The 15,000-nt window shown below is 37.8% G+C and overlaps 3 protein-coding genes across 11 annotated transcripts in view; 2 read left to right on the top strand and 1 right to left on the bottom strand.

Annotated features, from left to right (window-relative positions):
• LOC115238492 (band 3 anion exchange protein) overlaps positions 1 to 11,827 on the top strand; it is a 37,610-nt gene extending 25,783 nt beyond the window's left edge. For 5 of the 7 annotated variants that reach the window (XM_029812383.1, XM_029812382.1, XM_029812380.1 and 2 more), the window contains 8 exons: positions 1,591 to 1,774; positions 1,876 to 1,957; positions 2,222 to 2,599; positions 3,427 to 4,111; positions 4,649 to 4,711; positions 6,796 to 7,393; positions 7,526 to 8,624; positions 8,709 to 11,827. In XM_029812383.1, the coding sequence (XP_029668243.1) occupies positions 1,591 to 1,774; positions 1,876 to 1,957; positions 2,222 to 2,599; positions 3,427 to 4,111; positions 4,649 to 4,711; positions 6,796 to 7,393; positions 7,526 to 8,624; positions 8,709 to 9,378 (3,759 nt within the window). In that variant the 3' untranslated portion in view covers positions 9,379 to 11,827. The remainder of the gene's footprint in view (positions 1 to 1,590; positions 1,775 to 1,875; positions 1,958 to 2,221; positions 2,600 to 3,426; positions 4,112 to 4,648; positions 4,712 to 6,795; positions 7,394 to 7,525; positions 8,625 to 8,708) is intronic. The other 2 variants (XM_029812384.1, XM_029812385.1) reach the window with 2 other exon arrangements.
• Positions 11,828 to 11,956: 129 nt separating this feature from the next.
• Positions 11,957 to 13,617, top strand: LOC115238493 (serine/threonine-protein kinase mos). 3 transcript variants are annotated; one of them, XM_029812388.1, is made up of 5 exons: positions 11,957 to 12,084; positions 12,169 to 12,274; positions 12,331 to 12,512; positions 12,639 to 13,018; positions 13,204 to 13,617. In XM_029812388.1, exons 2-5 carry the CDS (start codon positions 12,198 to 12,200, stop codon positions 13,498 to 13,500), a joined length of 936 nt encoding a protein of 311 aa, XP_029668248.1. In that variant the 5' UTR covers positions 11,957 to 12,084; positions 12,169 to 12,197; the 3' UTR covers positions 13,501 to 13,617. The 3 variants fall into 3 exon arrangements, with proteins under 3 accessions (XP_029668248.1, XP_029668249.1, XP_029668246.1); XM_029812389.1 differs by having other exon boundaries at positions 11,957 to 12,274; positions 12,334 to 12,512; XM_029812386.1 differs by having other exon boundaries at positions 11,957 to 12,274.
• LOC115238494 (U6 snRNA-associated Sm-like protein LSm5) lies at positions 13,493 to 14,424 on the bottom strand. Its single transcript, XM_029812390.1, has 3 exons — positions 14,161 to 14,424; positions 13,819 to 14,015; positions 13,493 to 13,676 (listed from the first exon to the last, which is right to left on the bottom strand). Exons 1-3 carry the CDS (start codon positions 14,204 to 14,206, stop codon positions 13,644 to 13,646), a joined length of 276 nt encoding a protein of 91 aa, XP_029668250.1. The 5' UTR covers positions 14,207 to 14,424; the 3' UTR covers positions 13,493 to 13,643.
• Positions 14,425 to 15,000: the final 576 nt, after the last annotated feature.

Below are 15,000 nucleotides of genomic sequence, written 5' to 3'. Positions count from 1 at the left end.
AAAAATGAGTACATTTTCTAGATTTTTTTGCAGCGCAACCATTTGATATAAATTTCTAATTTTTTTACGATATTAATACAATATTATTAACTTAAATAAAAATTTTCAGTTTAAAAAGACATTTTTTTTTAGAGTTATTGGAATATTTTTAAAAAGTTTTTATCAAATCGTTGCGCTGCAAAAAAATCTAGAAAATGTACTCATTTTTCGTAAGGTTCAAATGGATATGCCCCCTTAAAACAATTGATGGAAAAAAATTGTTTTTTCATTCAAAGCTGAAATTTGTATCGAGCATCGGCTTAATTTCTTACGGTAAAACAATTCTACAAATCGAGTTTTGTCGAAAGAAAGAGCAAATATATCTCTGACTGCGACATTGCAGATCAGCTACGATACAAAGCCAGTTTTCTGATAATATGTATAACGAAGTACGAGATCGATTCTCTCACAATAACTCTTTGGCTATTGTGAACAAGCGTTATGCGCTTGACCCGGGCAGATATGCCGGAGATGTATTTTTAAACTTGAATGAGAAAGTGAAACACCGATCGAAAGAATGAATTTCAAAAAGTGAATTTCCGTTTTGCAACAAAATTGATAATAAATTGCACTTGAGTGGCGTATAGTAAATTAATCGCATGAAATGAACGTAGTCTATCTTTAGATTACCAATGATGGAAAAATAATTTATAAATACGGATCTCAAAGCGGGACGAACGAAATTATGAGTCAATTGCAATTCTAATTCTTGAAATGCCCGTTCCTGAAACATCTATTTCTCGCATATATCGTTAATATCATCTACATATGCATGTGGGATGTGAAGAGTCAGAATGCATAACGTAGGTACTTAAAACATTACATCGCTATATCATTCGACGACATTGTCTACAATTCTCCCAGAATAGGTCGATAATATATCTGCCCAAAATATAACGTAGCAGTTATTCTCAAAGATACCTATATCAATTCTTCCTACATTGCATAAGTGAAATAGCTATTAAATGCGCTTAGTTGCCTCTCGTGTAGGATGTCGCACAAGTAGAATCCCTCCTCTTGAAGGAACATTTCAAAATCTAGCAAAGGAAAGAGATTGTTTTCATCAATCTCTTTTTATAAATGTATAAATTTGTAACGAATATACAGTGCTTTTTCGATAAACGATCTATTTAACGAGTATTTCATTACGTCAAGGGACGTCATACATCAGACGACTTTATGTAACATGTAATAGGTAACAGGTCACGTATGGAACAAGATATAAAGCTCTCTCTCTTCGCTCGTACAATATTAATCCCGAAGGAACATCAGAAATCTTTTTGTGCAATGAGTGAACACGCTATAAATATTTTTTTCTTTTTTACAGAATCGTGATAGCGCGATTTTATTGCAGCATAAAATGTGCGACAAGAATAAGAAAGCGATATATTTACGCGTTTCGAAGACTTTCTTTACGAAAAGTTTGATTAATATCTTGTCAAAGACATCCGCGCGACATTGAGGGCATTGTTCCTGCAGCGTAATCATTAAAACAATTTAAAACGATGGTTGCGACAAATGTCAATTTATACCTGTGTTTGACATCGCTAGATCGATGGGCATGGCGCGGAGATGGGACCGGAGCTCGACGAGGAGATGGAAAAGGTTTTCGCGATGGACGCCGCAGAGAAATTCGACGTAGCCCGGCTCGGCTCGCCCTCGGAATCGACTGGATCCGATCGAGATCGAGATCGAGATCGCGGACCACCGCGATATGGCGATCGCGATTTCAATCGTAAGTTGTGTCTCTTTTCCATTTTTTGTATTTTCCTTCTACTTTTTATTATCTCTGGAATCGTCTTTCATTGGAGTAAAAAATCGATTTTTTTTTTACAGAACACCGAAAAAGAAGTTATCCCCATCCGCACATGCCCCTGAAAAGCTTGCATTCCAGATCTATGCGACGGCATTTTTCACCGTAAGTTACATAGCTCCAAATAAAAACAGACATTCGACAAGATCTATCCCTTTTCGAGACTGTCCAAAATATCTTCTGACGTTGCCGGTTTGAAAGGACGGATTATAATAGGAATTCTTATAATGCTTCTTTAAGTTCTAAGATGTGATTTTATTACATTTCTCGAGTTTAGCGGCCAAAATTCAATTGAATGCACGCGGGAACTTTTTCGCCGAATATTGACACCAAAGAAGATAGATTTTATGTTTCCTCAATCATTCTTAGGGAAGGATCGGAAGTATCCGAGAAAGATCAAAACAATGTCCAGGCGAAGAGTAATAATGAAGTCCAGGAGGTGGATGAGACGAATCATAACGGATTGCAATTAGCCGTCGCATCCGAAGCCGAGGTCGAGATCGATGAAGAAACAGCGGAGGAAATCGAAAACATAAACAGTAGCGAGAGCGAGGCACCAATCTCAGAAAGGGCAGCTTCCGGTTTCAGCGACAGCCCGACCGTCGGTAGCCCGAGAGTACAATTCGAGAAAATCAAGGAAGAAGATGGACCAAGCGCACAAACGCCAGAAGTACCGACGGATGCTGCTTCGAGCGGCGTCCACGAGGAAGACCGAAAGTGCCGACGGCATCAAAAACACGAACATAAGTAAGTTGATTCGAAATGGTGATTTGTGAAGAGAAAAAAAAGAAGAAAAAAAGTAAAGAAGAAAAAATCGTGATCTTGAATTAGTGTACTTGTTAACGCCAAATAATAGTGTCTTTGCAATCTAATAATAGTAAAGTAATATCTTGAAAAATGATGATAAAGTACGCAGGTAAAAATATATAACTCCAATTTATATAATATACCGTGTCTGCAGATATTACGTGCGCAAAAAGCCGGATTGTCCTCGATATTTAACTGAAAATTAATATCTGACAGTCGCATTTCAAGTCACAATTGGACTCATATATTTGCACTGTATAAACCGCGCAATTATGAACACGAAACGGTCGATCTTTTTTCGTGCCATCCCGAGCAACGAGCTAGATTCGTGGCGCAACAATTTCGGTACGGAATGGTACCGAGCGGATAGTTGGTTAAAGATTCACAGAGTTTGTACTGAAAAAATGTACTTCGGCGTTTAATTTAGATAGGACCAGGGACTCTTTTTGATTATTTCCATAGATAAGAAATCTTTCCGCACCAATGAGAACTTTATAATTTACCTGTGGCACGAAATAAATTGGAGTTAATATACACTACAAGAAGATAAGCCAATCAAAAAGCCGTATTATATGTATAAATACATGCCACTATCGCTATTATTATCATAATAAGATTGGTAAATTTTGCCGATATTTGATATTCTTCTTCTCTTTCTGTTGTGACCAAAAATATCTGAGAGGTTTCTTTTCTTCATAAAAATTCAAGTGTGTGTATGTGTGTATTCTTCTACAAAAATACTGGACTGACCAACTAACTTCTTCCAGACGTCATCACCACAAGTCTCGCAAGTATTCCCTGCAGGAGGATCCGCAATGGCGGAAACGATCAGGCGCCGGTTTGTCAGACATATCGAGTTTACTGACTCGACGCGTCAGCGTCCAGCCAGAGGAGGCGAGCACTTTGCAAGAGCTTGACATCGATGACTTGGAATCGCATCGTAGCGATGATCCGCGCGGTATGCGTCGGCATAAAGCCGCCCATATGGTGCAGATTGGTCGACGCAAGGAGGGCGGTATCCCTCTCGATACTTTTAAAAAGATGTACGATCACTCGCCGCACGAGGTGTTCGTCCAACTGGACGAGTTGCATGGCTTGGGCGAGGAACGTGAGTGGCGGGAGACTGCCAGGTGGATCAAATACGAGGAAGACGTCGAGGAGGGTGCCGACAGATGGGGCAGACCTCACGTGGCCTCTCTCAGTTTTCACTCGTTGCTGAATCTCCGCCGTTGCCTAGAGACCGGCGTAGTCCTTCTCGATCTGGAAGAAAAGGACTTGCCCGGACTGGCCTACAGAGTAGTCGAGCAGATGGTCGTCGAGGAATTGATCCTGGCCGAGGACAGACCAGTCGTAATGAGAGCGCTGTTGCTTAGGCATAGACACGTGCATGAACATGAACGCGGTTTCCGATTCGGCGGCAAGAGGAGTTACTCCAGTTACACTAGTCTTCAGGTAATTCAGGCTTTAACGCCAACGCTCGCCGTGTACGTTTATCGTGCGCGCGAAAGCGATTCCGATTAATCTCGATTAATCGCAAGACTCGCTTCGTAATTGCTTGTATTAGAAAGTGAATAAGTATCGATATAAAAAATGAGGGAATCGTGATAATCAATTACTCAACTAGGTAATAACCGTATTTACAGGCTTTAGGGTCGCAAATATAAATTAGATTTGACGAGAGTTCCAGCTCAATTTTTGCTATTCCAGGCTGATGCAATCCTGGATTTGCACGTTTCTAATTCCGTAATCGAAAAATCGACAGATAATCGCGACGACTGTAATGGATGCCGAAATGCATTTTGCTGCATAGTTGCGCGTTGAAATTTAGAAAGAAAAATGAATTTTGCACGTTTATTTTTTGCGCGGTCTACGGAAATATCGAAGACCCCCCTGCGAGGACAATGTGTTGCGCGGTCAGTAGTGAGTAGTCACAGCGGGCGGTGACAAAAGATAGGCTTGACTGATAGTGTGCTAATGTTATTTCCACAGTCCATCTGGCTGGAGGAAGAAGATGCTGCGCGGGAAGCCGCTGAGAACCATGTAACCCAACATGTAAATCTCTCGTTTCCCGAGAATCACACAAACGCAGTCTTTTTTTTATTCTTCTTATTACTCTATAGTCCTTCATCCTATTCGCCCCCGCTCTTTTCATACAAATATTTTCCTATTTGTTAAAGTAAACCCGGCATGAGTTTGCGGGACAAATCGAGTGTGTACACTTATAGATTTTTAAAAATTCTTTTCTAAAAGCATAATTGTATGTGTACACAATACAAAACAACGATTTGTTGGATTAATCTTTTTATTAATACTTTCGATTTTAATTTGATTTAATACGTTTTCTGTATATTTTATATGTCAATTATTTCGACAATGTTATAGCACCAAGTTTATATATCATTAGTTTGTCATTAGCTTTAATAGACAAATCGATATATAACAATATAAAAAACATTGATTAGGATAGTCATTGGGGTAACGTGTTATAATATTTATATTAGTGTACACAGTGTGTCAGAGAAGAAACCGAACTTCAACTTTTTCGCTAAGCACCATGTAACATCTAAAGAGTTATATTTAAACATACATATCCCTTCGACTATCTGTCAAAATTTGATCGAAAGTAGACAAGTAATGCATCATCTAGTATCCGTTCGCCAAATTTGTCACCATATAACTATTTTCCATTACCAAGAATGAAAATGACGATGCAAGGAATGTATACAATGACGTTGAAGCTATATAAATCGCCGTGCCGTGACGTTAGTTCAACGTGCCCACCGTTGTATTGATGCAGGAGAAATACATTTCGAATAAACATATTGTAATTTTTGACAAAATAAACAATAGTTCTTTTTTATTCAAAAAGTTCGGTTTCTTTTCGACACACGGTCTACATATAAAATCCATCTCAGTCACAATCTAAATCTTCGTAACAATTTTTGTACGATTAAAACTGACAAAAAATTTACTTATATTGATTCAAATTTTTAACTTTTTTAATTATTTTGATAAATAAATGCCACAATTTTATTTTGTTGTTTAAATAAACCAAATCGCAGCTCATTCTTAAAGCTTGCAGTTTTTCCATTGTTGCGTCCGCGGGTGTCTTCTTAGTGGCTTACTTAGTACCGATCCTAAAACTTGGATTCTAGAAATTTTCGTGTAGTGCCAGTCTCGTCGATCAATAACGATAACTTAAAATGCTTATAATCATATATCCCGCTTCTCTTCATTATAGGCTTTGAAACTTTATATTATCTTTATATAATTTATTTATACTCTTTTCTTCCTAATTTTCTGTATTAAAGCAAATCACGAAGATATGACGAATTTTCCCCCGGCATTGAATAGTTCTTACGAACTATTTTATGCATTGTAATTTTGGAGATCAATTTCTCAAAAAAGTTGAACCGTATCTTCGTGTATGTATTATTTTACTTTCGTGTATTAATTTATACTCACGAGTACTCTATGTGGCGATAAGAGTTTTTTCAGTTTTTAGTTTGAAATAAGTATTTCTAACAGCGTGTTTTCTTACTGTAAGATAGTTTGTCTACTTCTCTCTACGCATCATGAAATGCTAGAAAGCAAACATGTTCTTTTTGTTATAGTATATTTTTTTGATTCTAAACTGTTAAAAAATCTCAATCTCAGCTTGTTATTCCTTTTTGTAGGAAATTTATCATTGTTATATTATTTTTGAATATTTTTTTTCCATAAGTTATTAGACAATATTATGAAATTAGATGAACAGGTATCATTATAATGTTCAGAAAATTCTACACATTTCATAATTTGGTGAAGAAGCAAGTTGTATTTGCATATAAATAAAAGAATTACTATTTATACCATGCAAAACATATCTCAAAATGAAGATGATCGATGAGGTATTATTTTTTATAGATATTTACCGATTTTTATATTAATTAATAGAGAGTATAACTTTCACTTATCGCCTTATTTATTCTTTTACTTGATATCCAACTACTTAATGATACAGGTGTTATTCTAATTTCAAGGTATTGAAGCAAACGACATATAGACTTTTCTCACAAAAAATCTATATAGTCTTTCTTCGATGAAATCAAAGAGTTCTCAGATAGCTTTCTAAAAAGTTTTGAAATATCCGACAGAATCTGCACGACGCGAAGCCGAAGATCATATCATCGAATCTGGCGCTCGACAGTAATCATCACACCGCGATCGATATAAAGGAGGAGCTAACATACATGAGTAGCAACGAAGACCTAAAGAAGAGTCACAATGAGTATATTCTGAAGAGGATCCCAGCTGGTGCGGAGGCGACAGTTGTTCTTGTCGGCGCCGTCGACTTTTTGGACCAACCAACAATAGCCTTCGTGCGATTGGCCGAGGGCGTGCTGATGCCGTCCATTACGGAAGTTACAATACCGGTCAGATTTATGTTCACTTTGCTGGGGCCAAGAAATGGGGACCTGGACTACCACGAGATCGGTCGGTCCATCTCCACGCTAATGGCGAACACATCATTTCATAAGGTTGCTTATAAGGCAAACGAAAAACGAGAGTTGTTATCAGCTATCAACGAGTTTTTGGATGATTCGATCGTACTACCGCCCGGTGATTGGGAGAGACAGGCCTTGTTGCCATTCAATGAGCTCAAGGCGAAAAGCGAGGCTATCAGAAAGAGGAAGGCGAAAGCGCTGGAGGAGAAGAGTAAGCCAGTGCAAAGCGAGGCAGCCATAAAGAAAGGTAATTTCTTCAAAGTCTTTTAAAATTCGTGTCTTGATGATTGATTCGAATATTTTTTTTCCAATCCTTTAAATTTATCTCATCTTCTTTACTATGTTTTTATGAAACTAATCACTCCTGTTCAATGAATAGCTCTTCTAGCTGCCGAAGAAGAAAAGAAGCTGTCGGAAGATGATCCACTGCGACGCACTCGACGACTGTTTGGTGGCCTCATCAACGACATCAAGCGTCGCTATCCTTTTTACTTGTCCGACTTTACAGACGGGCTGAACTCCTCCTGTCTCGCAGCGGCCATCTTTATGTATTTCGCCGCGTTGTGCACCGCTATTACTTTCGGCGGTTTAATGAGCGATAAGACGCAGAATGTGATCGGCATTTCTGAAACCTTGGTTTCCGGCTCGTGGACAGGCGTGGTGATGGCTTTGTTTGCAACTCAACCGTTGGTGATTATCGGCACGACCGGTCCACTGTTGCTTTTCGACGAGAGCCTGTACAACTTTTGCCTGGCGAATGACCTCGAGTTCCTTACTGTACGGGTATACGTTGGCATCTGGATGGGTTTTATCGCCCTGGCAATTGCTTGTGTCGAAGGTTCGGTCCTTGTGCGACTCTTCACACGTTTCACCGAAGAGATTTTCACCGGATTGATCTCCATCCTCTATATCGTCGAGACGTTTATTAAGCTCTACAACTACTTCATGCGTAATCCACTCCTCCATGAGTACAGCTTTGGACCGGCCAACAACACCATCTATCCGCTCTATGTCGTTGGAATGAAGGTAACTAATTCACCGTGGAATAAGACCGAGGAGGAGAACCTGTACTTGGAGAACCCCCGCGAATTGATACCAAGTCACGACGCCGCCGGATTGATCAATCAACCCAACACGGCTTTGATGTGTACTATCCTTTGCCTCGGTACCTTCCTGGGTGCCTACTACTTAAGAATCTTTCGCAACAGCCATTACTTGGGTCGTAGCGCCCGACGAGCCTTCGGAGACTTCGGCGTGCCTATCAGTATCATTGTTTTCGTCCTAATCGACTATCTGACTATGGTAAAGACAGAGAAGTTGCTGGTCCCCGAAGGTCTCACTCCGACCATACCTGGTAGAAGTTGGTTCGTTTCTCCAACTGGCTTTGAAAAACCTATTCCTCTTTGGATGACTCTTGCTTGCGTGGTGCCAGCTTTACTGGTTTATATCCTAGTATTTATGGAGACTCAAATATCGGAGTAAGTAAATTTAAGTTGCACGAGCTCCCAGCTATCAGCTGTACTTACTTTCAACTAATTAATTATATCATATCCGGTTCGCAGATTGATCATCGATAAGAAGGAACGCAAGCTACGTAAGGGTAACGGCTATCATATGGATATTGTGGTAGTTTGCCTGATGAATGTGGGATGCGGTCTAATGGGCGCGCCCTGGTGCTGCGCCGCGTCGGTGCGCTCCCTCACTCATGTATCCGCCGTGACTGTGATGTCGCGTACCCACGCGCCCGGCGATAAGCCGCACATCGTCGAGGTGAAGGAACAGCGAGTAAGCGCCCTTCTGGTCGCAATACTGATAGGCGTAAGCGTGCTGATGGCGCCGCTATTACGCCGAGTGCCGATGTCCGTCCTGCTGGGTGTATTCCTCTACATGGGCATCTCGTCAACGAACGGCGTGCAGTTGTTCGACCGTATCAAACTGTTTTTCATGCCAGTCAAGCACCACGGCACAGCAAACTACGTGCGGCGCGTGCAAACTTACAAGATGCACGTCTTCACCCTTATACAGATCCTGTGCCTAGTCGTGCTGTGGATAGTCAAAAGTACAAGGGCTGCCTTGGCTCTACCCTTCTTCCTCATCCTGATGATGCCGCTGCGCGCTCAAATGAGCCACTTCTTTACCACGGCGGAATTGCGCGCCCTTGACGGCAAAGGACCCGAACACGAGGTCGAAGACGAGCTCGACTTTTATGAGGAGGCTCCGTTACCTGGTTAGACTGTGCCTTAATCGACTTTTTCTCTCATACACTTTCTCTAAATTCGTCTATCTTTTCAAAACTATTTACTGGTATACCTGCCTCATACATCAGGGTCTCCTAAAGCGTCTAGTGCCAGTCAGAGAGTACAGAGTTCTATTTTCATCAGATTGAGATGTATAATGTTCTAATGTTGGGTTTACTGATAGGAAACTGAAAAGTGATATCCAATGTATTTTAGATAAATGATAGCGTTGAGAGTATCGACAATTGTCAGAGATTATCGGATTTTCTTTTTATGGTTTCTCAGTTGCACAAATCTTTCCACAGATTCTTGTTTCTATTCTACTTTCTTCATTTTTGAAGATGCTTGCTTCCGCAGATTTTTAGTCTCTCATATATTTTTAATTATGCATAAAACTAACATTCTATAGGCTTCTAATAAATTCTTGTTCGCGCACATAACATCGCGAATCTTTAAACTTTTATTACAAATCCTTATTTTACAATTTCAATTTCAAAGCGTATAGTATTTTTATTCCACAATTTTCCAAATTTCTAGATACACGAATATTCCATTATATTCTTTGATAACTGCTTTGATTCCGTCTATATTTATGCAGTTTTTCTTTTATCGCAAAGCTGTGTAAATCGTTTCATTACATTATAGTATATTTTAAAGCGATTAAATTATTCGCGCATATATGCCTAATGAATGCTTGGATATGCTTATGTTCTTGAAATTAAATGGAAAGCCTCTGAGTGCCTCAAGTTTGATCGTCCGACGATACAAAGCTCAGGAAAAGTTAATGTAATGGCACGTAGAAATAGTGCCAAATTGAAAAGCGTTACGGGAATAACAGTTTGGCTAGGTGGTGTGATCGCCGAAAAATAATCATAATTCTTACGAACATCTTTCCTTCCTCTTTCTCTTCCATAGATATATTTCTTTGATCTTTCAGAATTAGATTTACGGATTTTTCTGCATCGTACAATTTACAATTCTTAATATCTCAGATTCTTAGACTCCGCGATACATAAAATTTTCCAAGATTTCCTCTTACATTTCTTCACTTCTTATATTCACAATTGCTTCGCAGTGCGAATGCACATCCTTCATTAATGAATCTAGAATTGAAAATTTCCAATTCTATTAATTCGCGGTTTTGCAAATACGAGATTCTGTCGATCTTCGATTCCACGATTTATAATCAATGAAAATTCATATTTTAATATCTTAAATCTTTATAATCCGATTAATCCCATCATTTCCGCAAACTTTTCCACATTCGCACATTCTTAAATCAATTTAGATTTCTGATTCCTATTTACATATAAATGTACGCTATCTTTAAATTCGCAAGTACTTAGACATATGTACCTGCATATTTTATTATGCACGCGCGTATACGAATAATTAGACACTGTATACATTCATATATACACATGCAAACTCGTATATCTCATTGACTTGCACAGGTACTTACATTCTGTGAGAGATTACTTAAAGATAGGCGATTTCTTACATATGTATATATATTTTTATATCTTCAGACACGCATTTTACACGTTCAGATTTTCAATTCCGTAAATCTTTGCGTGGAATAGATCTTCCGTTAGATTTACGGATTTTTCAATGAGTATACGAGTCCTGCAACTTGGCTGAAATCGCAGTGTTTTATTCTATTTGACTTAATTTCTAACGTGCTGCACTCGAATCCTATCAAATATATGAATAAATTCGTAAAATATATATTTATTCGTTAAATACTATGATTTTAATCCATTTTTACGTTGGAAATTCAAAAGAAGCGTGTGCGTGCTTCCAGCAAGACTAAACAATCGATAATGCTATAATTGAGCGGTTCGGAGCCTATAATAAGGAATAAGGCTGGTGAAAGAAATAGAAGGCTATAGTTAATTGAATAAACTATTTTCAACTCTAAAAGATATATATATACATATATAGATGATAAATTGTATTTTCATTCTCTTTAGAGTATGTTACTAAATCTCTATAAAGTCGCTTATATTATGGGATATATTGATTGTTAATTAATAGTAGGATAGAGAGAGAAAAAACGGAGAAACCCTGATACTCTCTTAATCATTGTGATAGCAAGCAGAACTGCTCGAAAACCAAGACTATATTTAGACGAGCACTTTAATGTTGATAACAAACAAGTTTGTAATGCAGATTCTAATTAGTGACATTTAATCATTCATCGTAAGTATTGATGAACACATGTATATGCAAACACATATACACACATCTGCATGAGTTACTGTATGGTATTATGTTGTAATGAAGGCGAATTGTTGCGGAGCGATAGAGCAATTGTAAATAATCTAATTAATGTACAGTATTAAAAAAAAAAAAGAGAAGTAATAATTAGCAATAGGCTCTCAGTAGCTGATTTACCTCTTAAATTTTAGCGCGACTAAAGGAATAAAATATATATTTTAATTGCATTCTGTTGTTTGATATATTTACATCATCCCAATTTTTCGTTACTTATAATTACTTTTTAATCGAAGTCTCTCTTTTATAATGTAGAAAGAGGATATAAATATTTCATATACTCGAAATTATCTCTTCTGCGCGCTCTCTATAGTGTATCTGTAGACCATCTATATATACATAATAATAAAGATGTTTCACCTATCGTCCTTCGATGTATTTGTATACAAAGAGCTTAATGGACGAATCCTATTTTCTCATATGAGTAATATAATGGAAATTTAAATTTTCTACGCAGGTAGTATGAAAAAAACTCGATATATTTTTCATTTCTATATTTCATGTATAGAAATTATTATGAACACAATAATCGGATAAATGGCTTCGCCGCGAAGATTAATACCCACGCTGAAACATCTGTCACCTCGGTCACTCGAAAATGTATCCAACATTAGGTGAGAATAAATCTTTATTATTATATCAAACCAAATAATCATAAGTAATAATTTAGTAGAGCATCAAGTCCGAAAACTCCCAACATTCGAAAAACCGTGAAGAATGAAAATTTGTTGTCGCCGTTTAATATCGATACCCCGAATAGAATCAGATTATTGAGAGACGGTCTACCGAGAAAACATCGTTCTGTACTAGGCACGGGTGCTTTCGGTACTGTCTACAAGGCGCTTTACAAAGGTATTTTAATCTTTGTCAATAAACTTTATTGATCTCAAAAACATACAAAAAGATGAGAAAATCGAAAGCACGATATATAAATTTGAACACTTCTATTATACCTCCCTCTGTCTCTTTTTCTCTCAGGGGATCAAGTAGCAGCCAAAATAATTCAAGGGAATGATAACGAAGTAATAAACTCGGAGAAACACGCAGCTGTTTTACGACATGCTAACATCGTGAAAATATTGAATATAGAACAGGGTAGCAGCTTATCGCTGATAACGATGGAGTTGTGCGGCACATCGTTGCAAGACAGACTACAGGAATCGGTTCTGTCCAGAGAGAAGCGGGTTGCCATTTGGCGGGACATCGCCCGCGCGCTTCAATTCTGTCACAATTCCGCAGTGATACACGCGGATGTGAAAGCGACCAATATCCTGATGGCTGCTGATGATCGAGCCAAACTCACCGACTTCGGTAGCTCTATACTGATCGGCGAACCACACATTTCAATCAAGCCACGAGTACGCGTATGCAATTCGTTAAATGTGTTTATTATTACTAAAAAAGAATATTTTCTTTATCTTCAAATTTGCAGTTGTGAAGAGAAAATAGTTCCAACATTTTCTATAATTGTAAAGATATATATACTCGCCTAATGACAGGATATCTTTATTTAAAAAAAGAAAAACTTGTATCTCTCTATCAGGGTACACCAGGTTACACAGCACCAGAAGTACTCAGAGGAGATGTACCTACATTTGCTGCCGACATTTACTCGCTAGGAATCGTGGCTTGGCAAATGCTATCTCGGGAGGTACCCTTCCATGGACTGCACATCCACACTATCATATATATCTCTGTAAAAGGAACGCGTCCTAAAAGTGAAGGTCTCGACGATGAATTCAGTGGAAGATACAAGGAACTGTTCAAAGCAGCATGGTCGCAGAATATCGTGGACAGACCAGCACTAAGTGAAATAATCAGCAAACTCGATCTCTTGTAATTAATTGTTAATATTTATTTATGCAGAAAGTTCTTAAGCATATAAGGAATCTTACTTGTGATACATAGCTAGATTACCATTTGTGTCTTTATGGGATAAACCCTGAGAATGATACACTTGGTATGACGTGTTGAAAATTAGTTTTATGTATCTGGCATTTCGCCACCAGGTACCAACTGGAAAAAATAAATGAATAAGTTATAAAAATCCTTACCTGATTTCTCTTTTGCTTCATGTATCTACTCTGATTTTAAATACTCTAATCTTAAATCTCTTAAAATTAAACATAATATTAAATAGTGTCAATAAAAAAATTACCATAGTAATGTTGCTCCCATTGAGAAGAATTTGATCCAGTTTTGTGACTCTACGACCTTCGGGGGTTGCCTCGCTTTCTGTCACATCCTCCAACAACATGTTGACAAAATCATCGAAGCCTTGCAGAGTTCCTACAATCTCCTTGTCATTTTTCATAATAATATGTATTCGAGAACCAATGCACTTGTCAACTAGTTCTGCAAATAATGATGCAAATAATGATGCGTAAATCGACTATCCATGCACACATTTGAGGGAGATTAAGAGAAATACTATATAAATTTTGAAAAAAAGAAAAGATATTTAAAAAAGAGGAGTGTTTATATATACAAATTATTTTACCTAAAGGCAACAACGTAGATGGATTCGTGCTCACTGAAGTAGCCATGGTGATTTGTATACATACACACTAAAGAGAAGTTTGGACCTGAGAACGGTCATCCCGGTCTTTTTCACAAAACCACCAAGGTACTGTCTGTTAAAAATTAAGGCGTCTTTTCATACTACTGATCTATATATCTGGATTGCCGATCGCTTTTGTTCTTAAGTCTCAAAAGCGTCCCCAAATGGACGCCGCCATCTTACCCGGCAATTTGCCTCCGAGCGTGGGAAATTCAAATGAGTTTGACTAAAACCACGGTCTATGTAAGACTGTAACTGAAACTTACGTTTACGTAACATTTTTGCTGTTATTAATTTAAAAAATCAGGATTAAACGATGAAACAGATCATAAAATAGACCAAAATATTACAAAATTTTATGTTTAATAAGACAATCATTCTTTATTCATTCAATAAAAGTTCCTAACATACGTTTTAATTGCGATAATACAATCAACTTGTCATGATTCGCGAAATTTTGGATTATTTTTTAATATTTATAATTTTTTAATCATTTTTTGTGGGTCTTATAAATAAAATATTTGCAAATATAGAGAATGTTACCATAGTTGGACCTTCCTTTTTGTGTACAGCTGTTACAAAGTTAAAAAAGAAAGTTAAAAGTTAAAAAACTGTTAAAAAGTTTATTAAGCGGTATCCATGACCTGCACTCATAGACATAGGGTGCGTTCCGTTTCACGCATTGAGCGCATAGATCGCCTGGAAATCTATAGTTCACGTAACATATATTATAGATTTCCAAGCGATCTATGCGCTCAATGCGTGAAACGGAACGCACCC

The sequence above is a fragment of the Formica exsecta genome, unplaced genomic scaffold (assembly GCF_003651465.1).
Source record: "Formica exsecta isolate Colony F162 unplaced genomic scaffold, ASM365146v1 scaffold342, whole genome shotgun sequence".
In the NCBI taxonomy this organism is placed as follows: domain Eukaryota; kingdom Metazoa; phylum Arthropoda; class Insecta; order Hymenoptera; family Formicidae; genus Formica; species Formica exsecta.
Note: the sequence above shows the minus strand (reverse complement) of the source record. Positions and strands in the feature narration are given on the sequence as shown.

Bases quoted from the DNA above. Each gene is read 5' to 3' on its own strand.
- LOC115238493 (XM_029812388.1), top strand. From the start codon at position 12,198: ATGGCTTCGCCGCGAAGATTAATACCCACGCTGAAACATCTGTCACCT. The intron at 12,275-12,330 runs GTGAGAATAAAT...GTAATAATTTAG, and splicing joins GAAAATGTATCCAACATTAG to TAGAGCATCAAGTCCGAAAA. The intron at 12,513-12,638 runs GTATTTTAATCT...TTTTTCTCTCAG, and splicing joins CTACAAGGCGCTTTACAAAG to GGGATCAAGTAGCAGCCAAA.
- LOC115238494 (XM_029812390.1), bottom strand. From the start codon at position 14,206: ATGGCTACTTCAGTGAGCACGAATCCATCTACGTTGTTGCCTTTAG. The intron at 14,016-14,160 runs GTAAAATAATTT...CATTATTTGCAG, and splicing joins ATCTACGTTGTTGCCTTTAG to AACTAGTTGACAAGTGCATT. The intron at 13,677-13,818 runs GTAATTTTTTTA...TATTTTTTCCAG, and splicing joins ATGGGAGCAACATTACTATG to TTGGTACCTGGTGGCGAAAT.